Raw genomic sequence first — 25,505 nt, 5'->3', positions numbered from 1 at the left:
CCAGAGTCTTGTTGAGGTTGAAGACCAGACCAGAAGCCATCAAGTCAACACCATTGCGGAGTTTCAGGGTCTTTTAGCGGACCAATCCCTGTAGCCTCGGCCTGCGCGGGGACCGTTTTAGCGGATGCGTACTGACACAAGGCCTTCGGATGTGTCATCTATCGATTCAATCGGATTCGTAATTTTCCTCGCTCACGTATTCCTTCTAATGACAAATCACAAACCTGTTTGTAACTCCGTAACATTAGAAGGCCGCGCCAATACAGATTAGGAACCTAGTCCGCGGACACGAACCAAGCTGAGGATTGGATCACGTTCAGTGGTTGAGCAGGGGGATGCTGCGGGGTTAGCGGAGTATGAAAGATATATAAATCGCGTGTCCATCAATCTAGGTAGAAATAGACTCAACATCTACAACTATCTATCAAAATGTCTCCTCTCGACAACCCAGCTGTGCCTAAGGGCTCCATCGTCCTTGTGACTGGTGCCAACGGACTTGTCGGCTCTCACGTCGCCAAACAATTCCTAGAGTACGGCTACAAAGTCCGCGGTACTGTTCGAAACACCGAGAAAAATGCCTGGCTCTCGGCTGCTTTCGATAAGCAATATGGACAGGGAAACTTTGAGCTTGTTAAGCTAGAGGATATGGCTTCTGTGGATGCGCTGAAGGAGGTTGCTCAGGGTAAGATTCGCGATGATTGCTTGATGGGCCGAGGCTGATACGACAAATATAGGCGTTTCAGTGATCGCTCACACCGCTTCCAACATGTCTCTGAGCCCTGACCCCAACAAGGTCATCCCCGAAGCGATTGACGGAGCCCTGGCTGCGCTAAAAGTTGCATACAGTGTACCAAGCGTTAAGCGCTTTGTACTCACTTCCTCATCTAGCGCGGCGACCATTTCTGTCCCCGGCAAGCCTCACACGCTGGTCAATGAGGAAAGCTGGTCTGAAGGCGCCGTCGAAGTTGCGTGGGCCGATCCTCCTTACACCGCCAAGAGATCGGGTGCTGTTTATGCTGCAAGCAAGGTCCAGTCGGAACAGGCTGTTTGGAAGTACCACAAAGAACACCAACATGAGAAGCCTGAGCTAGTTGTCAATACTGGTAAGATCTCCCTAGGAATCATGACGGAGCTTTGCTGATCAATTTTAGTCCTGCCCAACTTCAACTGGGGCAAGTCTATCGACACGGCCACCCAAGGCTACCCGAGTAGCTCTGGTATGCCTGTTATGCTCTATCAAGGCAAAATAGCCTATGCCCATCATTTCACCGTACCGCGTAAGTCCCATGTCCATCTACAGACACATCCACATACTGACTATAGATAGAATACTTCATCGACGTCGATGACACTGGAAGACTTCACGTCGCTGCCGCCATCTTCGACCACGTCAAGGATCAACGCATCTTCGGCTTTGCAGGCCGCTTCAACTGGAACCAAGTTCTAGACATTCTCAGAAAGCACTACCCCGAGAAGACATTCCCTGAGAACTTTCAAGATGGAGAGGATGCAAATGAGATTGAACCTAGAGACAAGGCTGAGCAGCTGCTGAAGGATCTGGGTCGCCCTGGTTGGACTAGTCTGGAGGACTCGATTATTGCGAATGTGGAGGATGTGGACAGTGCTGGGGAGGGTCTGTATGTGAAAGACTACAGTGAGTTTGAGCCAAAGATTTAGAGTGGAGAAAAGCTTTGGATAGGAGCTATAAGATTCGACCTATTATAGGAGCTTAAATAACCTTTCCTGAAATTTCTGATTGTCGGAGTCTTTATCCTTCTCCCAAGCATCAATGATTTCCCCATCCATAATTCCATGAATATAGACTGACCCAAGGTAGAAGTACTCATCTGTTGCAGACTTTTGCCGGATGGCATATGGAGTCGAACCACCGAAGAGAACGCATACTTTGTCCCCTGCCTTCATGCAGCGAGGACCAATACCAACATAACCCTTATCCGTAATGAAGAAGTTTTGATCCCGAGAGATTGAGATCGATTGGACGAAGCTCAAACAATCCCGCACCTTTTGCGCAGGTTTGCAAAGCATGAGAAGATCCTGGGCAGTAGATAAGTACTCTGGGTTGTTTGGATATCGCCTTCTGATCTGTTCTAATCCCAATTGCTCCTCAGAGGTAGGTTCTATCTGTGGCTCATCTTCAGGTACGGGTCCCCTAGCTTCTAATGCAATCTGGATAAGGTCAAAAAGCTCTGCATCATAGCCTATTGACAGCATGATCTGCAGCATGGTGGCAGCAGAAAAGGTTATGAAGTCGTCAAGGTGGGATTCATCCTCTAGACGCTCCAGCGTGGGTAGCCAAAGAACGTCTCTCTTTCGGCCCGCCATCATGGTTAGGAGAATAACCTTAATTGCATCCATCTTGTATGTTTGTTCAAAAGGAACATTGTGATTCCTGACCATTTTCAAGGCGGCCACAACGCTGTAGTGCAATTCCGGTACTCGATTTGATTCCTGTACCCGACTAGATACCGGTCGTTGATTTAATTCCCTCACTTGATTTGATTCTGGTCGTTGATTTGGGTGCACATCTAGTACCACACCAACCTCCAGGCCCCTCAACTCAAGGACTTTTGCATTGCTCGATAGCTTCGTTATAGTCTTGGTGTCCTTTGAGGCTTTGAATTTGCCACTAACGAAGCCGGCCACGGAATCCTCAGGCTGCCACCGTGGCGCCCAAAGAGGGAAATGTTTTGGTTCATTCGGGTCTTCGACATAAGCACGGTCCAGAATATCCAGGTTTCCCTTTGTAGATATGACCCTTACAGCAAAGTCTGCGAATACTTCAGACTCAGGCTTGGTGTAGTCTGGATTCACATTGTAGTGATGTTGGCCTGCCAGCCCGACTAACGCGTAGATCTTGTCCTGTGGAATTGTAGCCTTGGATCTTGACGCAAATCGAACAAGTTCTAAAAGGTCCTTATCCTTCCATTCTCTTTTTCCAAAGAGGTTCATGGAGACCGGATGCCAATTAATTCTGGGACAGCCCTCCACTGCATCTGGTTCGGTCAAACAGAGAAAGAACATCTTGTGTGTTAGCGAGTCATATTCGTCTTCGGATATTGTGATATCTCCCCATAACAGTCGAAACCTGGACGATATAGCTAGCTCTTGTATGATCCACACCCTTGAGAAGTATGAGGCACTGAGCATCAAGTCCAAATCTGTCCAGACTCTTGAGTGTCGAAGGGGAAGGCCCAATCTTGCCAGGTCCTCATCATCAGGGAAGTGTGACATCCCACAAGCATAGTCTTCTCTCATGTTGGCAAAGGCAGCAAGAAGGTCTTTTACAGAGTTTGCCGCCTCAGTATCCGCTTGGCCAAGCCATGCAGTGACCATGATGGCATTAGAGTAGATCAATCTCATGATACTGACTTGCGCAGAACGCTCATCGTTCGACTCCTGATTGATGCAGATTTGATCGATCCAGAGAGGGCGAGGTCGATCGGTCAACCTCAGGCGGCGCAAGGTAATATCGAGGCTTTTAGTGACTTTGAAGTCGTACTTATTGCACTTCATGGAGGTTGATTCAGTCTTGCTCCCCCATTCGTAACTGAGTGCCTCATATTCCGGAGCTGCATCGAGACGATGGGTTTTTAGAGAACCCTGGATTTCATCTTGTTTTTCTCCGGACTCAAGAGTGAAGATTCGAGAGGAATCTTTGTTCAACCTCTCTGGGTATTGAAACCACATAGTACACAAAGCAACCAAGGTTGGTAAATGATAATACTCAGACTGTTCGCTGTGATGTAGGTAGGAAATGATGATAAGACGGGTTATGAGTGTTGTTGACGCAAATCGCGCAAATTGCGCTAGAATTTAGGCAGAAATGATCTTCATGCATGCAGTAAATATTGACCCAGCTGGCTTACCTGCATATGGTGAGGTGGCCTGCACCACCCTTTGCAACGAATGGTCTTTCCGGAGCAAGTGGTATTGTGTCCACATCACTGCAGATACCTGTTGCTAACAACTTGGAAATCTTATTGGTTGGTAGACATATCTGTGAAGAGGCTGGATGCGGACATTCTGGTCCGACGACATAGTGGAGGACGAGGCCATTGGTCTTGCAACTTGAGACGGTCATTACAATATGCTGTACAAGAACGACCTGATCTTATAGTACTTACACTATCATTGAACACTGACAAGAGTGTTATGGGCGAGTTGATTAGATCCACCACAATTCCTGGCTGCTCAATTTCTTTTGTCTGGAACCTGGTGTTTGGCTATACAACGATATGCATTGACGGTTGAAGCCATATACATACTAGAATCAAGAGACTCGGGAACTTTGAGCTCATTTTACCGGTTGCAAATTCAGAGTGGGGTGTCGCATTAGGGCACTCATAGTGGCTGGTCAAGGAGACCAAACGGATGCGCAAAAAGAAGGCAGAGACTGATATTGCATGATTCAAAGCCATTTTACTTGAGTTGCAAAAAAAAAGACCTGCATTTTACAGGTGGCTGGATCTCTCCCGCCGGGAATTGAACCCGGGTCTCAAGCGTGACAAGCTTGCATACTGACCACTATACTACGGAAGATGAACAATCTGATGACTGCTGTAGCGGGGTTGTTGGAGGCTGATCCGCTAGACCATACTAAGAAGCCTTGACAAACACCGACTTCAACATTTTCGGGTTATCGGCCTACCCCAGACGTAATGAACGTTATCTATCAGTATTCCCATAGCTACATCCGAAAGTACGCGAATTTCCTGTTAGATAGATTGTTCACAGGCAAGATCACTGCTTGACTAGTTATGGGCATTGCGCTAAGTTGTCATCTAGACATATCCCTTGATGATAAGTAATAATCTTCGCCGAATCATTCTCATTTCTCTCATCTCCATTTTGATGAAACTCTGAGACCTTGGAAGAATTTTAAACAAAACGTCCCAAGATGGAAGTGGAATATGGCGTCATGCGCACGGCCTGTCGTATCGCTTTTGCTTTTGCTTTTGCTGGTCGGAAATGCCGCGGACCTCAAACACTCGTAATGATCATTTGGTTGAGTCAAAATATTACCGTGATTACGAGGACAAGCGCGTATCGTCGCGAGATTAATTCTTGGATTCTCTGGGCGTTATCGTGAGTTGGCCCAAAGGCGGCCCAATCGTGAGATGCAGGATCTCAGACATTGTGCCCGACAATCTGGCTCATGGGTAGTATGCGTAAGACAACCAATAAAACTAACAGCAATGCTGTCCTGGAAGAGATTTCCAAGTTTGACAGAGATGATCGATTTGACAACTTTCCAAAACTAAGAAAAAAAGTAATTATTTTGCTTTTTCTTTTGACATGACTCTGACATCAGTTAAATGACCTTGTTTATTCCACGCACTAGCCAGACGACCCATAGATGATTTACGGATCTACCATACAGATTTCCCGTCAGCGGGATTCCACATAGCCAAAGCCACAACAATAATCATACCAAGAAAGGAGAAAAGTAAGCAATACTCTTGCAACCTTTCGGGATTTATAAGCCTAAATTCTACAAAAGATTCCATAGGAGGCAATCGTAGTGAACAGCTGAGGGTCTTGAGTGACTATCGTAACAGGGATCATCAATCCGAGGCTAGAATAAGCAAACATGGCTGGGCGAATGTGAGGAATCATATTTTCATATCGCCGGATGATCTACGTTATGGAGTATTAGTTCCGAGTTGTCAGATATAAATCTGCGTTGTACATCCTTTCCATTTCGGAAACCTTTCACTCCCTACTCTCCATCTTTTTCATCTCGACATGAAGTTCCACGCTTCTTCTATCGTCCTCGTCGCTTGTTTGACAACAGCTTCAGTAGCTGCACCTCCTAAACCAACACACGAAATCATAAATGTGGACGTCGCTATCATCGGTGGCGGTGCTTCTGGTATCCATGCAGCAATCCATCTCAAAGACGCCGGCGCTAAAATCGCTGTGATTGAGAAGAAGGACCAGATCGGGGGCCATGCCGAGTCACATGTCCATCCCGAGACAAAGGCTGTTGCAAATATCGGCGTTGTGCTATTTGAGAACAGCAAGACTGTCGAGAAGTACTTTAATCGTCTTGGCGTTGAGACAACTCTCCGTAATCCTGTCAACACCACGACCGAGACCAAGCAATATGATTTCTCCCTGGGCATCCCAATTCCTCCCCAAGACGCTTCTGAGGCTGCAGCGACTGCCAAGTCTATAGCCGATGCAATGCAGGCATATATCAAGATTGTCATTCCCAAATACCCATGGATCGACCAAGGCTATACTTTTGTCCCCAACCCCGTCCCCGAGGAGCTTCTCCAGCCTTTTGGCAAGTTTGCCGAGCAAAACAATTTCACAGCTCTGCTTCCTCTTATCGCACAGTTCAACTGGTACCCCGGTCATATCACTGAGATCCCAACTCTATATGGTATCAAGAAGTTTGGACCTGGTCTGATAAATAGTATCGTCAACGGTTTCATTGTTCCCACATCTGGCAACGCGCGGACTGTCTATGACGCTGCAGCTCGCGAGCTCAAGGACGAGCTCTACCTCAACTCGAACATCGAAAAGGTCAACCGCAAGGAAGATGGTGTTGTCGTCACTGTGAAACAAAATGACAAGCGAGTCATTTTCAAGGCGCGCAAACTTCTTGTCGCTATTCCACAGACTTTGAAGAACGTCGCTCGTTTCGACCTCCGTCTTACTGAAAGAGCCTTATTCTCCAAGTTCTCTGCTCTCGGCTACGTTGCTGGTGTCGCCAATATCCCTGGAGTCGACTACAACCTCCAAAACGTCGGCGCTTTGACTCGAGCTCATACACCCCTCATCCCCGGAAGCAACGGCTACAACATTCCCCCAGGCTTCTCAGGCCAATTCCTCCTTGGTGTCGCCTTCGACCACGCCGACTATACCCTCGAGCATGCCAAGGCCGTCATACGCAAGGAGCTAGCGAGTCTTGCTCTTGCAAATGCCGTTCCAGCTGACACAGCAAAGAAGGTCACCTTCCCCAAGCTGGCCAACCACGCTCCTTTTGAACTTCATGTTTCTTCCAAGGAGATTGGCGATGGCTTCTTTGAGGATCTTCGTCAGCTTGAGGGAGAGCGTAACACTTATTGGACTGGTGCTGCGTTTGCTGGTCATAACAGTGGTTTGATCTGGCAGTGGAATGAGGCTGCTGTTCTACCTGCTATGAAGAAGGAGCTTGGTCTTTAATTTTGACGGTTTTAGTTGGAATTGCCTGTCTGTGTTTCTTGTGGCTGCTATACTCATTTTCGTTCATCTTATCCATGCATACGCTCGGAGTTCTTGTTTCTCAATCTGACTATACCTTCATTTCCTATACTTAGACCACCTTTACTGCAACAATCATGTCTGTTCTTGAGTACCATTAATTCACATATCTTACAAATGAGTTCAGTATAACTGGTTGCCAAATCTTCTGTGACTTGGTACAATGCTTTGAACAAATATTAAACAGCAACTCCAACACATGTCCTCAGACTTACCATATCACCTTCGAGTCCATACTTCCATAGTTCAATTTCTTTGCAATCAGATAAAAAAGAATAACTCAGGTCATCGTGCTCTGCCAATTTATCCGCTGCTTCCCTTTTGTCCCCGAATGTTGGCGAAACTCTCCGCGTCCTGGTGTCCCGCTCACACAACAACCTCTGGATAACCTCAAAACAGCAAAAAAGAAACTCGTTGCTCGCAAGAGCTCGTACTGCGTAATCTGGGAATCGAACCCAGGGCTCCCCGATGGCAACGGAGAATTTTACCACTAAACCAATTACGCGGTTACTGTTTGTTGAAGATTGGTGTTACAATCAGAGTCTTAGAGCAGCTTGACGGCAACGGAAACATCTAGTGCATGCTGAGCCGACCATAAAGTTCACACGACAGCCAGTTATCGATGAGCCTTCCAGCGCTTCTGATTAACGCTCGTGGAACATAAACGTTTGGCTTGAGTTGGTGTCCCATTTGTTTCTCCCTTGATCCTAGTGCGCTCGGTTGAAGGTCCATCAAGTTGCCTATTATAGTTTAGCTTCCGGCCTCAAACGTCATTCGCGATAGCTGCCCCAATTTGTTAATTCTTGCCGGACGCTCGGTAGATCTTCTGGAAGCATGACTTCCAAATTTTGTTCTTACATCTCATAATCTGCACTCAACAATGATGGACCATACTGTAATCTGGTCACTCATCGTGGGCACCGCCGTTGCCGCGACAATCTACTTGTTATCGCAGCGTCAAACGGCACCAGAGGCGGGGCTTGAAGTCACTCAGGTGAGATAAGAGAGACCTTGAGAGGTGTGGCACATCAGCTGATCAGTTTACAGCTCTATGTATATCCAGTGAAGGGATTGAGAGGATGCGCAATTGACAAAGCACGCCTTGGTCCATTCGGCTTCGAAGGAGACAGAACCTTCTGTCTCCAGAAAGTGAAAAGAGACGGCGACTCGGAACCCCAATATGAAACCATGTTCATCGGATATCACCTCAAGCTTGCGCTTTTCCAGGCTGCTATCGACTACGACAAGAGCCAAGTGACAATCCAGTGGAATGCGGACAAGACCGACGACAGCATTCATTTCCCTCTGAAGCCTTCTCTGGAAGGTCGCAAGGTCATTGAAGCCAATCTCCATACAAGCACTACTAAAGCTTACGACATGGGAGATGACCTTTCGAAATGGTTTTCCGATCGCCTCGACCAAGAAGTGCGATTGGTCTACATCGGCGACGGCTCAAGAGCTGTTTTAGGATCTCTGGCACCTCATAGCTCCGATGGTTTACAAAAGGCCTCATTCACTCAGCGGCTGAAGAACAGCATTCCATTCCTTGCACATCCACCCGAACGAATTACTTTTAGTGATCTCGCACATTACCTGGTTGTCACAGAAGAGTCTAACAACGAAGTATCATCCCGCTTGAGCGAAGGCTACTCGATGGATGTCACCAAGTTCCGACCCAATATTGTTGTCTGTGGCGCTTCGGGAGCCTTTGCCGAGGACTTTTGGGCAGAGTTAGTATTCGATGGTGGAGTACGAATGGCGATGACAGCCAATTGCTTTCGATGCCAGAGTATTACCGTGGATTATGAGACTGGAAAGACAGCGGCCGATGATACGGGCACCGTTTGGAAGAAGTTGAACAAAGATCGACGAGTGGACAAGGGAGCCAAGTATAGTCCTGTCTTTGGACGATATGGCTTCTGTTATGGTGACGACATGAGCAAGACGCTTTCGGTTGGGCAACGAGTCAATGTCACCCGCGTCAACAAGCAGCGAACGACCATGGGTGAGTGACCAATTCCCAGAAGATGGAGTACATACTAATAGAATAGACTGGCCGACACTCAGCACTTTTGGTGTTTCACAGAAGAAATAAACGGCGAGGATGCAATTTGTTGATCCGTTTTGCAATTTGACGCGTCTTGTCGCGTAGGCGGGGTTCTCGCGATCTGGTTACCCTATTGCTGGAAGGAATCATGGCTCGGGATTGCAGCAAACTGTCTGCGATTAACAATGAGCATCCATTAAAATACTTGAATAATTAGAGAAATGCTCCCTACAATGAAAGTGAATTTATGTATGATGCCATTGGGATGATATGTGGCAAGAACAGATATACCATTAACATTTTCCCGTCGAGGGTTGAGCTGGAACAATTGTCATTCCATAAGGTCTGGAGGTCGGACTAGCACAAATCACAACGAAGATGGCTCTGAGTTCGTGGCTGACTTAAGAGGTCAATCTGTACTTCAAGGTACATTACTAAGACACCATAGCATATATAACATGGACGGGACCATTGAAGAACGTTCATCTGAGCATTCTTGACTTAGCCAAGACCAGAACGCTAGCCCCACGATCATAGACGCTAATGGTCACACCAACTTTCATCCAATAACAGCGCCTCAATGGCTCAGTGGTAGAGCGTGTCACTAGTAATGACAAGGTCCACGGTTCGATCCCGTGTTGAGGCACAATAAGATGTTCATTGAACCATTCTTTCTTTTTGCAAATTCTTCCAATTATTCAATCATCCCATTAATTAGATATAAGCATCACGCACCCAATCCAGTTCCAGGCGCATCGCTCTCCTTCATGGGAGTAGGCATCTTCAACCAACCCCTCTTATCAGCAGCAAGAATCCCCTTCAACCAAGCATCAGCCATCTTATCATAACCATCATCATTGGGATGCTTCGAGTCAGCCAGATCAGCTTTCTTGATATCAATTGGAACCTCCAGAATCTTCTTGCCGGACTTTTGTCGCGCGGCGATGAGTGCTCGGATTTTGGGATTGAATTTGTTGGTGTTGGCTTGCATTTTCGCATCATCGGCCCAAATTACTGGTGCAAGTAGAATGGTTACGTCTGAAGAGAGTTTGAAGATGCCGTCGACAATATCGGCCATGATCTTGTCTGCGATGTCGAGGTCAATTCCTCGGTCCATGTTGTTTGTACCGGCGTGGATGAGGACGACGTTGGGTTTGGCTTTCATGGGGGTTTGCCAGTACCCGTTGATGTCTGATAGAAGCTTGCCGCTGTGGCCTTCGTGGTGTGCATCGACCATGTTCCCATTCTTCAAAGTGCCAACCATATTGACCTTGACACCTTGTGCAAGAATCTTTTGTCGCAACGGTAGGCGATATCCAACAATGCCTGTTGAGCCTGTTCCTTTTGTGATAGAGTCACCCAAAGGCAAGACTCTGATATTGGGTAACGCAGTGGCTGGCGAAGCCAAAACCATCAGCGCCACGAGGGCAAAAATGTTCCGAATGGTAGACAACATAGCGAATCAGCTTACAGGAGTAAGCAGTCAAAAAGTAAGCTCTTTAATAAACACAAAAGAACTGCAGAAAGTGGCGTCAAATGAGCGAGGTCAGCCATCACCTTAAATAACCTCCCGCAACGCCCTTGTCATCATCTTAAAAGCACCTCTAAGACGGGAAATGCAGGTCGGTCAGCCGTCTCTGTAGGTGAGATCTCGTGGTGTTGGCTCATTGGCTTCAAAAGACTCCGGCGGCGCGATAAATGACCACCTGAAAGAGCCAAGCTTGGGGTCGTATAGACCGGGGTTGTATATGTTGGTGTGCAGCTTACACAAAACAGGGATTAGATGCTGATAACACTTGGCTAGACATGTCGCATGACGCATAGACTGGTCACTGTAATGGGCCATTAGGTGAGAACCAATGCAGCTGTGTGTTGTCCGCAGAAACATCATGGAGTCTACCAATGCATTGTCTCAGGGTCCGGTAGCATTGATCGCGTATCTTGTTATTATGGAGCCGGGGAGTCGAGACTATTTCCGCCAAGTCCGTATTTCCTCAAGCGAAGCTATGAACCCTGTAGCTGTGCCCCATGAGCTTACTGGGTAACAAGGTTGTTATACAAATACACAGCCACCGTCAACGAGACATTGCATGGCTCTGCTATTGGATGTGGTATTCATTGCGACTTGGCGTGAGATTCGGGGTTACTACCATGGTCGCGACATTCATAAGGCACAGGTCATAGAATTATTACTGGATCCTTTATTTAAATCTTTAACCCTTATTGACTGCGGAAGCTAGCCTAAAACGCGTCTTAACAAGTTTAGACTCGCTCAACTCTTGACACATTTGGCGCTTTATTGTCATCATCATCATCGTTCTCAAGCATGTCGTCAAGCTTTCTATCGTTGTTGTGGAATTGTCGCGTTGCGGCTGCAGCATCGCCCTTCCTACCCGTGTCGAAGAGGACAGAAACCTCCTCAATTGTCATGTTTCTGGAGCGATGGTTAGTACTGTCAAGATTTGGGAGAAGCCGACCGGGGCATATGCACCTTGTCTCAGGGAAGAAGAAAAGAATAAGGACGAGATACATGGCGATAACTGTGATGTAGACGATGTAGCTATCTCCAGTTAGTACTCCTTACGAGAAGCGCGTTGGGAATGACTTACTATTTCCAAGCGATCGCCTCAAGAGCAACAGGGTTCACCCATTGGTTGAAAGCCAGTGCAACACTCTGAACACTTAACTCAATACTCAAACCCTTGAGTCGCAGGTTATACGGCAAAATCTCAGCACCGTAGGCAAACGGCAGGGGGGACCAACTGATACAGTAAAAGGTCTTGAAGAGGTACATCATTGGCACCACAGCAAGACCGACGCCGTGAGAAGGGTTATGCGCGAACGAACCGCTGAGCCCGGTGATAACGGCGTACACAGCACACATACCAGCTGTACCAGTGATCCAGAGTGTGCGACGACCGAGGCGCTCGGCGCTCATGGCGCCAGCGTAGGCCCAGATGAGAGACCAAACGGCCATGCCGCCATTGATACCAGCGATGGCGCTGGCAGACGTGATGCCGACGAGCTTCAGGGCGGGAGAGAGGTAATAAGCAATGATACCGTTGCCGACCCAGTTGGACCCCGTACCCATAGTGATGAGCACGAGAAGTCGGCGTCTATTACCGGGTGTCTTCAAGAAATCAGAATACTTGGCGTTGTGGTTCTCCTTCTCGAGCTGCAGAGCACGATAGATCTCGTCATATTCGTATCGTACCAGCTCATCATCAAGGTCACCATTCGCATGTTCGTCAGCGAGAACCTTGAGGGCTTCTTCGGATCGATCGTGGTCGACGAGCCATCGAGGGCTTTCGGGAACAAAAAGTAGATGAACAAGGACGACGGCGGGCGCAAAAGCCTGGAAAAGACAAGGTGCTCTCCAACGCCACTCAGTATCAGGCCACGAAAGGGTACCATAACAGAACCATGCAGCGACAATCTGACCAACGTAGTAGTTACTGTAGTAAGCAGTAGCGACATACGGTCGAAGGCGAGGGTGCGCTAATTCCTGCAGAAGAGCGATACCAGTGATCTTGCCAAAGGGACCAGCAGCACCGATGATGACTCGGCCACCGATGAAAGTCCCGATGTCTTTGGCAAACGCGTTGAGGAAGGCTCCGAGGATGAGGAGGACGGAACCAACAGCCAAACACCACTTCCGACCCCAGAGGCCGTTAATGTAAGAAGCGAAGAATGGCGTTATGATCGCTGGGAGGAAGAGACTTGCGGAGATGAGTCCGAGGGTGTTGCCTGAGGGATAGTTGAAGTATTCTTCCCACTGGGGGATCGCTTGCAGTCCTGAGGGACAGAGGATTAGCTTCTGGCCATGCTGTTTGTAGAAGATGGGACTCACCATTCATCAACGAGGCATCAAAGCCAAGGTAGAACACCGCAAAGTAAAACCCAACACAATGCCAAACATTCTTGCGCAGACCAGCATCCTTGTACCAAGTCGGATGGGTGTTATTCTTCAGACCAGCATAATGCAGTGTCTTTGTAGCCTTTGGCTTGAAGAACTCTTTGATCTGCTCGAACATCTTGAGGTCTCTGCCCAAGCAACAAGACGATTGTCATGTCGAATCATTATATATCGGAAGCACGAAGCCGAGGTGTGTGGAGCAGAGACGATCGTATACTGTTTTGTCCGCGGGGAGGAACCTGGGGTAAACCTGGGGTAGCAGTGGTTGATCCTTGTCTGATGTTTGGAAATATCCAATAGGACGGAAGGCCGACTGGAACGGCTGGATGCCCTTATTCATTCCTGGTGACAACAGGTAGTTGCATCATCATAGACGTTGTTCATTCGATCCATGTCAGGCGAGCTTTCGAGATAGCGGAATCATCGCAGATGTGGGAAGGGGTATGCATCTCAGCTATGGGTTATAAACGGGTACAAGCCGAAGACAAAAAGCGTCTCCGATATCATGACAATACACGTTTTTCATCTATTTTATGAACAACTGGTATCGTGCGATAAGAACAAGACGCAGATGGAGATGGCCTTCGTTAAGCAGTGCAATTCCTCCACTCTGACCGACGAGAGACCAACGCCTTCTTGCTATTGGGCCACGGAACAATCAGTAAACATCGACCTGAACCTTCGGTATACTTTGGACCGAGGCCTAGCCGCAATAAAACCACCATCAGTTTCAGAGCTGGAGGCCGTTGATGTGCTACCCCTCACTGCAAGCAGATCCTACGTGCGGTGACATATCCGTCGTTAGGCGATCCACCGATTGGCGGAAAAGCATAACGAGCATGGAAAAGAGTCTTGTTCATAAGGAACAGCAAGTTTACGCGCTTTACCCAATTATGCTGTGAACGGGTTCGGAATCATCGTCGCTACTTGATTAACCTCAAACTCGAGCAAAACGTACCGAATATCCATTCATCATGGGCGGAGGCAAGCCGATAGTCCTACGCTTAGGCGAAGACGTTAAGTATAACCGCGACTTCTACGAAAATGTCTTTAAAAACAAATTCGACGTTGTTGCAAACGAGGAACCTGATCGAGAGTCGTTTATCAAGGCTTTGAAAGAAAACAAGAATGTACTTCGATCTGTCTTTGAGATCATCATGTCTAACAAAATCTAGATATGGCCAGTTCTCGGCAATCTATCGACCACATTTCCAGACCGGTGGCGAAATGGGCCAATGGGACGACGAACTAATTCCCCTTCTTCCACCATCAGTCCGCATCTTTGCTTCCGCCGGTGCAGGCTTCAACTGGGCTGATGTCGACGCTCTCGGCCGCCGTAAAATCTGGTATGCCAACGGCGCAGGCGCCAGTGACGAAGCAGTCTCAGACACAGCTCTTTGGATGATTCTATCAGTCTTCCGGAACTTCTGGATGTCGCAGAAAGGTGCTCGTTCGTGCGATCCTGAGCAGTTCAACAAAATGCACAAATTTATCGCTATGATCTCATATAACCCTCGAGGTCATGTCCTGGGTATTGTCGGTTTGGGAAATATCAGTAAGCTAGTCGCCCAAAAAGCGCGATTGGCTTTGGGTATGAAGATCCACTACTTCGATATTGTGAGATCTCCGTCCGAGGTTGAAGAGGAGCTTCAGGCAACATACCACTCATCTCTCCATTCCCTCCTCAGCATTGCCGACTGCGTCACGCTACATACACCGCTCAACGCCCATACACAAGATATGATCAACAAAGAAGCATTCGGCGCCATGAAAGACGGCGCACGATTAGTCAACACAGCTCGTGGACAAATTGTCAACGAAGAAGCCCTGATCGACGCACTGAAGAGCGGCAAGATCTCAGCTGCTGGACTAGACGTACATTACCATGAGCCGCAGGTGTCCAAAGAGCTAGCGGAGATGGATAATGCGATTTTAACGTGCCATAATGCAGGAGCTGCTGTAACAACGAGGATTAACTTTGAGCTCACCGCGATGGAGAATATCATGAAGGTTGTGGATGAGAATGGGGACTTTTGTGGGGAGCCGACGACGGCTGTTAACCGCAAGGCTTTCGAAGAAGCTTCTTCATGAGTGGATTGCATAGTTAAATAAAACACAGCAAAGCTTGTCCCAGATGCTTGGCTTCGGATGATAAATCACCGGTGATATACACAGGCATTTCACCAACGAGGCTTCATCCGGAAATGCTGCTAAATATATCGTCTTAATGGGGAGTGCTATAGCGAAGCTTTCGATCCATTGTAACGTTGCGTTCTTCAAAAGAATTGTGAGTAAAAATAACATTAGATCCATGAGATGAAATATTCACGGAATGAGAGAAGTAGAGACGTTGCAGTTCAGTAGATGAACGGTATGCTAGAAGAGCGTGTTCAGTCACATTAGCCAGGCTTAAGATGTTCACATACACTGACTCAGATTGGCTTTCCTTGCAAACGTCCACTTTCGCCTGGTGATTGCCGGAGTTTTCCACTACCGAGCAAGCCTTGCATTTCGTCTATCCCCGTCATATTTAAGTACGATCTACCCCAGGTATATATAACCATAAGATATCCTCATTATAGCCCGAGATCAGCTGAGAATCCACCCACTGCTGGCTCAATGATGAGTTAGGGCTCAGACAATGCAAGCAGTTGGCAGTAAGTCCACTTTAATTGTTCAGCAGCTGTAAGCTTCCGCGGAAGGTGACATTGAAACTGAGTCGCTGCCCTGTTTTCGCAAGGGAAAACCCTTCTGGACTAGCCCCCTGTTTAGTAACTGTTTAGCATCCTTAGCGAAGAAGGGATCTGCAACGCGGCAATTTCTAGCGGGTGTCGTTCCGGATCAACTGACTAATTTTAGTGGCATCAGCGGGGATTATATCCGTTCTTTCTTCAATGCTATAAGGAAGCTTATAATACCTGGAGAAAGGGATGAACCTTGACGGGTATAAAACAAAGAGGATCAAAAGCGGATATGCGGTTGTTTGAGATTAATGATGCTCCGAACAATGCGAAAAAGGCTGTGATCCACAGTCTGTGCATTAGGTCTCGGTCTAGGGATTAATTACTGAAGAAGATCTGCGGATGTACTGATGATCAAAGCTCCCGTGCTCGGGGAACTAGGGCGCAGCTGAAGAGGACGGACGGGATTACCTCTTGGGCAATGGCCGCTTATTGTGGTCAGCACTTTAGTCCCCGAATGTCACCAGAAACCGGCTCACCGTTTTATATTCCACTCCCCCTATACACTAGAGAAACCGTTTGTGGGTTGAAGAATGAGCAAAAAACTAAGTATTATTCATCAACTTGTAACGTGGCAAGCGGTTATCGAAGACGCCCTTCGAAACGATCCCGCTTATCACAGTCACATTTCACAGTCACATGGCAAACTCAATCATTTGTTCTTGTGTCCGATCATCCGAACTCAAGATCGGCGGACAATCACTTTGTCAAAAGCCCTGTTCGGCTTTGCGCAGCGCATGGCATTGGCTGCACATCCCTGTTCCATCCAAGACCCTGAGACATTAATTATCGCGGCCTGTTTAAGAACATGGATTGCGCCTGACTCAGAACCCTCCGACCAACAATCTTCATGCATGCTAAGTGCTATAGTGCCCGAAATGCCCGCTCAGGTGAGACAGCGGGACTTGCACACGGCAAGGAAGATGCTTGACAGGTTGTTAGAGTATTTAAGTTTAAGTATAAGAGTTGAGCGAGCCGCTTTTGCCGTCAAGGTGTACAGTCATCACTCTTTTTTGTTTTTGATCATCGCCTGTCATGCGTTATACTTCAGCCTTATCCTTGGCTATCAGCCTCTCGACTTGTGTCGCGGCTCGTCCCGAAATTCCCTTCATCAGCACCCTTCTCGATCCATTGCAGCATATCGTCCAATCTGCTTACGCCGGTGATGGACTCAAAGTTGGACATCTCGGAGAAGTGGGTGGTATCCCTGGTGTTGATGCTACCTATGATTACATCGTCGTAGGAGGAGGTACTGCAGGAAACACCATCGGTTATCGCTTAGCCAAGGCTGGCTATAGTGTCGCTATCGTCGAGGCTGGAGGCTTTTTGGAGATTGCCAAGCCTATTCTCGCTACGGCGCCTGGTGGTGTTACAGCTGGTAGTGGTGCTAGTCTTCTCGACTCTAATCCTTTGAGGGACTGGAGATTTACTACCACACCGCAAACATCTGCTGATAATCGCGAGATTCATTATGCGCGTGGAAAGGTGCTAGGTGGCTCATCGCAGCTGAACTTTTTGGTCTACCACAGACCTACCAACGGTACAATGGCTAAGTGGGCTGAGGAGGTTGGAGATGACAGCTACCAGTAAGTAATAGCTTGTGCTCATTGAAACCTTGACTGACCAACTTTGTAGATGGGACCAAATAATGCCTCACTTCCAGAAAACCGCGACTTTCACACCCCCCGATAACGAGAAGCGCGGACCCAACATCGAAACCGACTACGACGCATCCGCCTTCTCCTCCGAGGGCGGTCCTGTTCAAGTCAGCTACGCTAACTACGTCCCTTCCTGGGCCGCCCTTGTCGCAAAGGGCCTCAACTCCCTTGGTCTCAAGAGTATTGATGGTTTCAGCAGTGGCAGTCTTCTCGGATACTCCTACACAACAACCGCCGTCCGACCCAAGACCGCTACCCGAAGTGCCTCTGATGATTTTGTCAAGGCTGCTCGTGATGAGAAGCTCAAGACTCTCAAGGTGTACACTCATAGTTTGGCCAAGAGGGTTTTGTTCGACGATAAGAAAAAGGCGACTGGTATTGAGGTTACTTCCGTTGGTCTAGATTACACTCTCAAGGCGCGAAAGGAAGTTATTGTCAGCGGTGGAGTCTTCCAGTCCCCTCAGATTCTGATGGTTTCTGGTGTTGGTCCCAAGAAGCAGTTGGAGGAGTTCGACATTCCCGTCGTTGCCGATCTTCCTGGTGTTGGACAAAACATGTGGGATCACATCCTCTTCGGTCCTTCTTTCGAAGTCCAAGGTCTCGAAGACACCCTCAGCGTGGCTATCAACAACGCCACCGTTTTCCAGGGCGCTCTCGACGCCTACATCCAGCAGCAAGCTGGACCTTTGACATCCAACCAAGTCGAGCTTTTGGGTTGGGAGAAGGTTCCTGAGAAGTACCGATCCAAGTTCTCCAAGTCGACTCTCGAAGCTCTGAAGGACTTCCCCGAGGATTGGCCTGAGACAGAGTTCATTCCTCTGAACGTCTACTCTGAAGACTGGTCGTTCCCTATTCTTCAACAACCCACCGACGGCAAGGCGTACACCAGCATCAACGGCGGTCTCGTCGCCCCTCTATCCCGCGGAAACATCACTCTCCAATCCAACTCAACCTCCGACGCACCCCTCATCAACCCCAACTTCCTAAGCGATAAAGCCGATCAAGAAGTTGCCATCGCCCTCTTCCGCCGTCTCCGCGAGGTCGCCAAGTCCGCTCCCATGAAGAACACCGTCCTCAAGGAAGTCTACCCCGGTGAAGAGCACGAGTCTGATGAGCAGATCCTCGCTGTTCTGCGCGATACTCTCATGACTGTTTGGCACGCTGCTTGTACCTGCAAGATGGGCAAGAAGGAGGATAAGATGGCTGTTCTCGACTCCAAGGCTCGTGTGTATGGTGTTGAGGGCCTTCGTGTCGTTGATGCTTCTTCCTTTCCTATGCTCATTCCTGGTCATCCTATGGGTACTATCTATGGATTGGCTGAGAAGATTGCGCATGAGATTATTTCGGAGGTTGAGGATGAGAGTCCTACTTACAACCTCGATATTGATGCCAAGGTTGCAAATTAGTTCATTTGTTGTTTTTCTATTATAGACCGTATATCATTTCTTGTAGACTATTTGATATCATATCAGTTCAGTTCACATTGTTCATTAGCATTTGTTTTCTGGCGCTCAAATCACCAGAGTTTTGAGTCGCCACAGACAGTTCACGTCTCTACAAGGACCATTCAGCGTCGCAACAGCCACAGGTCAACGACTCGAAATTGACAATCTGATGAGACACCTGTGTCTGAAATTATAGACACCACTAAGCGGCGCAAAGCTTCAACGATAACAAGGATCGATAGCTCAGTGGTACGAGCGAGGGATTGCAGATCCCTAGGTCGCGTGTTCGATCCACGCTCGGTCCTAAATATCTTCTTTTTGGTAATCACACCTCCAATCGTCCGTTGTACTGTACTTGAATTGTCTGTTTCCATGCTCTGGTCCCGTTGCAAGAGCTTTGGTGGAGGTCCATTGCTCTACCTCGAGCGATAACCACGAATTGCTATGGGCATTTTCTGACAAGTTACCCACTGTACAAGAAATCGCAATCTTAGCCAAGAGGATTGAGTTCTGAATTATAGTTGAAGTTCCGGAATTTTCTAATTTTTAGTCAGGGCAGATCTGATTGTAATTTCGGTGGAGCCAGCTATAAAGAACCCCAATCTCATACTACTTTGAGCATACATCAGTAACATCACGATAATGTGTTTCATAGTATGTGTAGAGGAAGTCCGTCGCGCTCAGGTATATAGTATGGTATTGTAAACCTGCTTACATCAACAGCCTCTATAGCTCAGTGGTAGAGCGTTGCACTTGTAATGCAAAGGTCCATCGTTCAATCCGGTGTGGAGGCATTGATTTTCTTTTGCTTTTTAGGACACGGACCACGCAGATTCTTTTTGCATTAAATGCAGTAACAGTAAAATCGATTGTAAGAAATTGGTAATGATGAAGTCGCGGTGAAGACAGCTTGGCTGCATAGTGGTTGACCCACGAGAAGAATCTGTCAATTGGACGCGATCAAGAAACGTCAAGTAATGGTATTAAATAGGATATCGAATATTAAAACGTACAAAGCCCATCCTAGCATTTATCGGTTGCCTTGAGAGCGTATTGCTTGATAGCAGGTTCATCAAACTGCTTGGGCAGGTACAGCACCAGAGAAAGGCCAGCGATAGCGACAGCATTCTCAGTGAGTAGCAGATCCTCCAATCCAAGCCCTGGCGCCAGAGACCTGTTGCAAACACTAGCCAAGTCAACTCTGGATGTCTTTCCAGGTCCCTTGTGCGTAAGCGCATCCTTTGCAAGCGCAAAGGTAAGAGGATTGGCAAGCATACTCTCATGGGTGTAGAAAGAACCGCCTAGTTTCCCAGCACAGACCTTTTGGACTTCAGCGTTGGTAACGCCAACCTTACGTGCATCGAGAAGGTAGGCAGAAGCTCCAGTGCCAGCTTGGGGCTGGACGACTTCATCGAAGAAGCTGGAGTAGAGACTTGTAGTGGGGATGTAACCCGAGTCGCCTCCGTTGGAACGAAGGGTGGTGATGAAGTCACTTCCTGCCTTTTGCTGAAGAACAGCGGGCGTGTTGATTAGAGTGGTTAGGCCAAGAGTGTTGGCCAAGATGGTACCCTTGTAGTCGGCGCTGATAGCGACATGGTCGGTTGTGGTTTTGCGCGTTGAGGGCCAGTACTTGAGAGCCCATTGGACGTCAATGTTGCCTTGCGACCAGGCAATGATAGCGGCGTCGCGCTTGGTAAGAGAAGCAATGTAGTTCATCGCGTACGCGGCATACTCGGCGTTGACTTGAGCATCTTCGAGCAGAAGAGCAGGGACGTTCACCCAAACGGGATCAGCCCAGTCGACGCCGGTGAGCAGTGGGATGAAGTTACCACGGAAGGTAGTATAGCCAGTGGATCCAGTACCGGGGAACAAGATGACTGGGGGTTTCTTGCCGTAGGTGAAGGTGGGTGGGATGTAAATGGCAGCACGAAGCTTGGACTCGGGGACGGTATAAGAGGCATCGCAGTTCAAGACCTTGGGATAGACCTTCTTGGAAGGATCGCGATTCCTACAAATGGTAAGTATATTTCATGCGACATGATTAGAATTGACTTACTTATTGTTGCTTCCGTTTTCGGCTGAAAAAAGACCCTTGGCATAAGCGAAGATATCCGCCGTGTCGCCAAAAATGATACCATTCGCAATCAATTGCGCGCTGTACTCAACAATACTCTTAGGCTTTGCCTCTGAGATTTTCTGCAGAGCAGCATTAACCTCTTTGACACCCTTTCGCTTCTTGTTAGGCGACAGCTGCTGCAGGATATCGAGTGTCTTGTCCCTGTCACCGCTGTCAAGAGCCTTGCGCAACGAACCAAGAAGACCTCCAAGCGTGGTATCCAGCAAACCGCCAACACCATTGAGAAGACCAGAAACGAGTTGTGGCTCTGGTGCCGGAGCAGCCAGACCGAGGCTTGCAAAGACGAGAAGAGGCACCTGGAACCGCATTTCGACGTGAAGAACAGTCAAATGGTTTACAGGGAATAACTGGGGTGAAGCAGACAGCTATAAGGTGTGGCTGCGCTGGCGATCCCCATATAAAACTCCCTGTAATTTCAGAGGGCAATCCACTCAATATCCGACCGCGGTAGTTGTAGAGTGTCCATGACGAGGAAACAACCGAGCGTGTGACACCGGCGCATTCACTAGCTGATCTTCTCGTATGGGTCTTTGATGGCTTTCTACCCCTGTCTTTTCTGGCGTTTGGGTTCTAGTGCCTTGCGCTATTGAACTCTAGCGGCTTGGAGCGCCATGGCGGGCATTTTGATCCGCCGCGGTAGTTGAGAGTGCGGAATGCTTCGACTTTTTCTAGTGTGAGAATAAACTTCATGGCTGATTTAAGACAAATTTGCCCAAATAGGAAGTTCACGAAAGGATCAGCGTCGTTATTCAGAATGGTTGTGCGCCTGTATTGATATTGAATCGTGAAATTGCATCACTTCGCCATTACGTCTTACAGGTTCAATCCCACCTTGGGTCAATGATTACAGAGACTCTTATCAAGAGAGAGCTTAGATGGATATCTCAAGTTGGAGCCGAGGTGCAAGGCGGTTGAGTACGCAACAGTAAAGTGCCATTATTTCGGTTACAATTTAAAAATAAGGTATAATAAATTAACTAACATTAAACATTCATGTTCAAGATAATCATCAGTTCAAGCACACGGCTGAAGACACAGAAGCAAACATCCAAGCTAGAATACATGGTTCAACTAGTTACCAGTAGGCCAAAGTCCTCCCAGAATTCCCTTTCCCGTCTCAATAATTCCCTTGAGAGAACCCTTGGAAACACCAGCGTAGCTGCCGTACGCCTCAGTGTAACCAGGATACTTGGCAAACAGCTTCTGGTTATACTTTTGAAGCTTAGGACAACTCTTGTTAGCAAGAAGCTGACGGAGCTTATCGCTCAAGGGTGTCAAAGCCTTCTTGACATCGGTGAATTGACTTCCGAGAACATCAGGGGCAGCAGCCATGATGATCTGCATAACGAAGCACTCGAGGTTGTTGGGCTTGAGGAGCATGGCAGTGTTGAAGACACCGCCAGTGAGGTCCTTGATATCGACACCGGCGAAACTGTTGACCTTGCCGGTGTTACCACCGATGTTCAACAGACGAGGGTACTTGGCAGCATGCTCAAGAACATCGATGAGGAAGTCTGGAATGGAGAACTCGTCACCTATCGGGCGACGGTACCAGTTCTCAGGGATGCGTTCCCAGCCCTGGTTGACCTTGAAGTTACCAGGCTTGTCACCCTTGACACCGAAGAAGCTGGTAAAGACTTCTCGGGAGAGGTAACCCTCAGGGTATTTGCTGGAGTGGTTGGCCATCATTCGCGGAGGGAAGGAATATGCAGCAGGGGAGACTAAGACACCCGCGAAAGGCGAGTAGAAGAAGTGACTGTTAGTCTTCTCAGAGTCCTGGAATCGCTTGTAGTGGAACGGCGCCAGAGCGGTGTATTGTTTGGGGGCTGGGGTGTTGAGTGGAATGGCCTTCCAGTATTCCTCAAAGCGGCTCAGAACAACGTGGAAGTTGTTTCCAGTCACATAAAGATCGCCTCGTGTAGCGCTGACATCGGACTCATACTTGTTGTGACTACCGCTGAGACCAGAAGGGGTACCAAGGATACCACCTCCATTGAGGATGTTCTGGCTGAAGCGGCTGGGACCACCAATGGAGTAGCCTGGGCTGGTGGACAGCGGGTTACCATTGAAGACGGTACCGTAGACAGCGAGGAAACCTCCAAGGTCAAGACTCATGCCGTAGACCTCGTTAGTGGCCTGGATGATGGTCTGCATATCCGCAACACCATTACGAGGCAGGTATCCGTGGTTGGCAAGCGCATTCAGACCAGGGCAGGGACCTCTCTGGTCACCAAGCTTGAAGTTGGGAGCGTGAAAGGCATGCTGACCAGAAACACTGATGCGCTGCTTCTTGGCGTCGAACTTTGCAGCTCTCTTCTCCTTTGCGTAGGGGCAGTCACCTGCATCTCGCTTTTCTTGTTGAGCAGAGAAGGGGCAGGCTTCGGGGGCTCTCTCAGCGTGTTGGCGATAAGCCTCGACTTGTTCAGGGCTGAGTTGAGGGAAAGCGAGAGCGGAGGGGAGAAGGCAGGCTGCTGCGAGCCAAGAGGATAGTGTGATCTTCATGATGAAGAGGGAGTGATGGAGAAGGATGGTTGCACAGAGTAGTATCTTGGTGGGGACCAACCAGATCTATTTATCGTCGAGATACTTGGTCGTACTGCATGAATTAATGCATGCCGTGTTCGATGTTTCCTCGACACCTAAGACAACTGCCATTATAATGACGTTGTGTATCCCTCCCTTGTCTTACTCTCTTACAAAAAGCCTCTTGCCTCGACAACAGGCCTGGTGCTTGCGAACTTGTGAGATTTGACAAGGGTTTTTCCAGTTTGTCTCAAAGCGCGCCGATCGACAGCTTGGCTATTGAAGATCATGTGCCTCCAATTGGTCAATTCAACAAGCATATCTCGCAATCTCACAAACAGTCGTGAAGTCAAATGTCTCAATCAAGTCAAGATGTTCCCTTGCCGGGTTGCCGATGCGCTAAAAGCAATCTATCGAAAAGCTAAACTGCTTGGCTCCCCTCGAAGCTTGGAATCTGCCGGCTTATCATTGGCGAGGAGTTGGAAGCTATCATAACAACAGCTGCAAGTCCGTGCGAGGGGGGCTTTTTAATAGGAACGGCAGACAAACAGCTAATAAGAAAGCGGGCATCACAACAGAGACACCGTTATATGACATCAATCTGAGCACATCGAGACGGTTTTTCTAGCGGCCCGTGAGCCAGATTTAGAGTGTCTCTAAGCTTATTTGGAATGAGCTTGCCCGTATAAGGTTCTTTTGCGAGGTACGAGCGTTGGGCATTTGTGATAGTATAGAGCGTGCAGTGACTAGCAAGCTTTGTTGCCACGCGCAGGCTGTCAGGTTATTGAGGTCACAAGATTCCAGGACCTGCGCAAGTAGCTGCAGCTAGACCCGACGACCTCTGAGCTGTTAATCCAGGTAGAGTTTGAAGCTGAAATATGAGCGATGGATGGAATAAGCATTACCCGTCACCCGTTCAGCCCGTTGGTAGTCCGAGAACCATCGGATTTCAGCACAGACCGTAGATCTTATCAGTTGCTGGTGTTGCTTATTTCCAGGTGCATGGGTAGGGGAATAAATGTGATAATTACCCCGGATCGCCGATCTCAAACATGGGATCGAGTCCGCCATGCTAAAATGCGGAGTGGAATCTCCAGAGGTCCGATTTTCACCTATCGGAAGGCCCTAATCTAGAAAGCCGGGGAGAGGTCAGAAGATCCATCATGGCGCATCAGCGTGTGGACTTAGGTTTGACTTCAATAGTCCCAGTTCTCAGGCCGCTGAGTCCTTGCAATCCCAAGCACGGTTGCTTATTGAGAGCTCGTCATGTCGTGACATATTCGTCATTGAAGAGTGCACTGATGGTGAGAGTCGGACCGTATTCGCACTTCTTTAGTTGATTTACTAAGGCAGACTGCCGACGCGACTAGAAAGCTTGGTGCTTCAGTTGCCAAGATGTCACGCCATCCTCCTCTCACACGGGCCATTAGCTTGCCAATCTTATGGTAACTTGACAAGTCGTTGTGAAGAACATGGCTCACTATATCTGAAACTTAAACGGCACTTCCAGATTGAGATAGCTGGACCGAGGCCTAGTATAAGACTCACTAGTGATAGCTTCATTGAAATGCGCAGCTGAGCATAAGTCTAGATTCGGCGGAATTGGGCTATCATGTCTTCGGGTTCGTTCCGAAGTGGCTTGAGATAGCGACGTCGCGACCAGACAACGGAGACCAGACAATGTCGAAACGGCCACTCCATACCCTGACACCAGTTCGTTGGAGTCCGGAAAAGGTCTCGCAGAAAGAACAGGAAGCCAAGCAAGC

At 48.3% G+C, this 25,505-nt stretch overlaps 10 protein-coding genes across 10 annotated transcripts; 5 read left to right on the top strand and 5 right to left on the bottom strand.

The window, feature by feature from the left end:
* Window positions 1-429: 429 nt before the first annotated feature.
* Window positions 430-1,677, top strand: FIESC28_09930 (uncharacterized protein; the record flags this gene model as incomplete). The annotated part of the gene is made up of 4 exons (XM_031164065.1): window positions 430-682; window positions 735-1,103; window positions 1,152-1,277; window positions 1,328-1,677. 4 exons carry the CDS (start codon window positions 430-432, stop codon window positions 1,675-1,677), a joined length of 1,098 nt encoding a protein of 365 aa, XP_031011852.1.
* A 42-nt stretch (window positions 1,678-1,719) lies between these two features.
* Window positions 1,720-4,319, bottom strand: FIESC28_09929 (uncharacterized protein; the record flags this gene model as incomplete). Its single annotated transcript, XM_031164064.1, has 4 exons — window positions 1,720-3,757; window positions 3,888-4,088; window positions 4,146-4,159; window positions 4,287-4,319. 4 exons carry the CDS (start codon window positions 4,317-4,319, stop codon window positions 1,720-1,722), a joined length of 2,286 nt encoding a protein of 761 aa, XP_031011851.1.
* Window positions 4,320-5,766: 1,447 nt separating this feature from the next.
* Window positions 5,767-7,194, top strand: FIESC28_09928 (uncharacterized protein; the record flags this gene model as incomplete). The annotated part of the gene is made up of 1 exon (XM_031164063.1): window positions 5,767-7,194. The coding sequence occupies one exon, from the start codon at window positions 5,767-5,769 to the stop codon at window positions 7,192-7,194; it is 1,428 nt and encodes a 475-aa protein (XP_031011850.1).
* A 958-nt stretch (window positions 7,195-8,152) lies between these two features.
* On the top strand, window positions 8,153-9,367 carry FIESC28_09927 (uncharacterized protein; the record flags this gene model as incomplete). Its single annotated transcript, XM_031164062.1, has 3 exons — window positions 8,153-8,266; window positions 8,320-9,277; window positions 9,324-9,367. The coding sequence occupies 3 exons, from the start codon at window positions 8,153-8,155 to the stop codon at window positions 9,365-9,367; spliced, it is 1,116 nt and encodes a 371-aa protein (XP_031011849.1).
* A 679-nt stretch (window positions 9,368-10,046) lies between these two features.
* On the bottom strand, window positions 10,047-10,775 carry FIESC28_09926 (uncharacterized protein; the record flags this gene model as incomplete). The annotated part of the gene is made up of 1 exon (XM_031164061.1): window positions 10,047-10,775. The coding sequence occupies one exon, from the start codon at window positions 10,773-10,775 to the stop codon at window positions 10,047-10,049; it is 729 nt and encodes a 242-aa protein (XP_031011848.1).
* Window positions 10,776-11,581: 806 nt separating this feature from the next.
* Window positions 11,582-13,353, bottom strand: FIESC28_09925 (uncharacterized protein; the record flags this gene model as incomplete). The annotated part of the gene is made up of 4 exons (XM_031164060.1): window positions 11,582-11,753; window positions 11,811-11,879; window positions 11,929-13,114; window positions 13,170-13,353. 4 exons carry the CDS (start codon window positions 13,351-13,353, stop codon window positions 11,582-11,584), a joined length of 1,611 nt encoding a protein of 536 aa, XP_031011847.1.
* An 856-nt stretch (window positions 13,354-14,209) lies between these two features.
* Window positions 14,210-15,326, top strand: FIESC28_09924 (uncharacterized protein; the record flags this gene model as incomplete). Its single annotated transcript, XM_031164059.1, has 2 exons — window positions 14,210-14,365; window positions 14,451-15,326. The coding sequence occupies 2 exons, from the start codon at window positions 14,210-14,212 to the stop codon at window positions 15,324-15,326; spliced, it is 1,032 nt and encodes a 343-aa protein (XP_031011846.1).
* A 1,685-nt stretch (window positions 15,327-17,011) lies between these two features.
* Window positions 17,012-19,040, top strand: FIESC28_09923 (uncharacterized protein; the record flags this gene model as incomplete). Its single annotated transcript, XM_031164058.1, has 2 exons — window positions 17,012-17,562; window positions 17,612-19,040. The coding sequence occupies 2 exons, from the start codon at window positions 17,012-17,014 to the stop codon at window positions 19,038-19,040; spliced, it is 1,980 nt and encodes a 659-aa protein (XP_031011845.1).
* A 1,062-nt stretch (window positions 19,041-20,102) lies between these two features.
* FIESC28_09922 (uncharacterized protein) lies at window positions 20,103-21,524 on the bottom strand (the record flags this gene model as incomplete). The annotated part of the gene is made up of 2 exons (XM_031164057.1): window positions 20,103-21,087; window positions 21,136-21,524. The coding sequence occupies 2 exons, from the start codon at window positions 21,522-21,524 to the stop codon at window positions 20,103-20,105; spliced, it is 1,374 nt and encodes a 457-aa protein (XP_031011844.1).
* Window positions 21,525-22,287: 763 nt separating this feature from the next.
* On the bottom strand, window positions 22,288-23,718 carry FIESC28_09921 (uncharacterized protein; the record flags this gene model as incomplete). The annotated part of the gene is made up of 1 exon (XM_031164056.1): window positions 22,288-23,718. One exon carries the CDS (start codon window positions 23,716-23,718, stop codon window positions 22,288-22,290), a length of 1,431 nt encoding a protein of 476 aa, XP_031011843.1.
* Window positions 23,719-25,505: the final 1,787 nt, after the last annotated feature.

The sequence above is a fragment of the Fusarium coffeatum genome, assembly GCF_003316985.1.
Source record: "Fusarium coffeatum strain FIESC_28 chromosome Unknown BRIP53273_contig_274, whole genome shotgun sequence".
In the NCBI taxonomy this organism is placed as follows: domain Eukaryota; kingdom Fungi; phylum Ascomycota; class Sordariomycetes; order Hypocreales; family Nectriaceae; genus Fusarium; species Fusarium coffeatum.
Note: the sequence above shows the minus strand (reverse complement) of the source record. Positions and strands in the feature narration are given on the sequence as shown.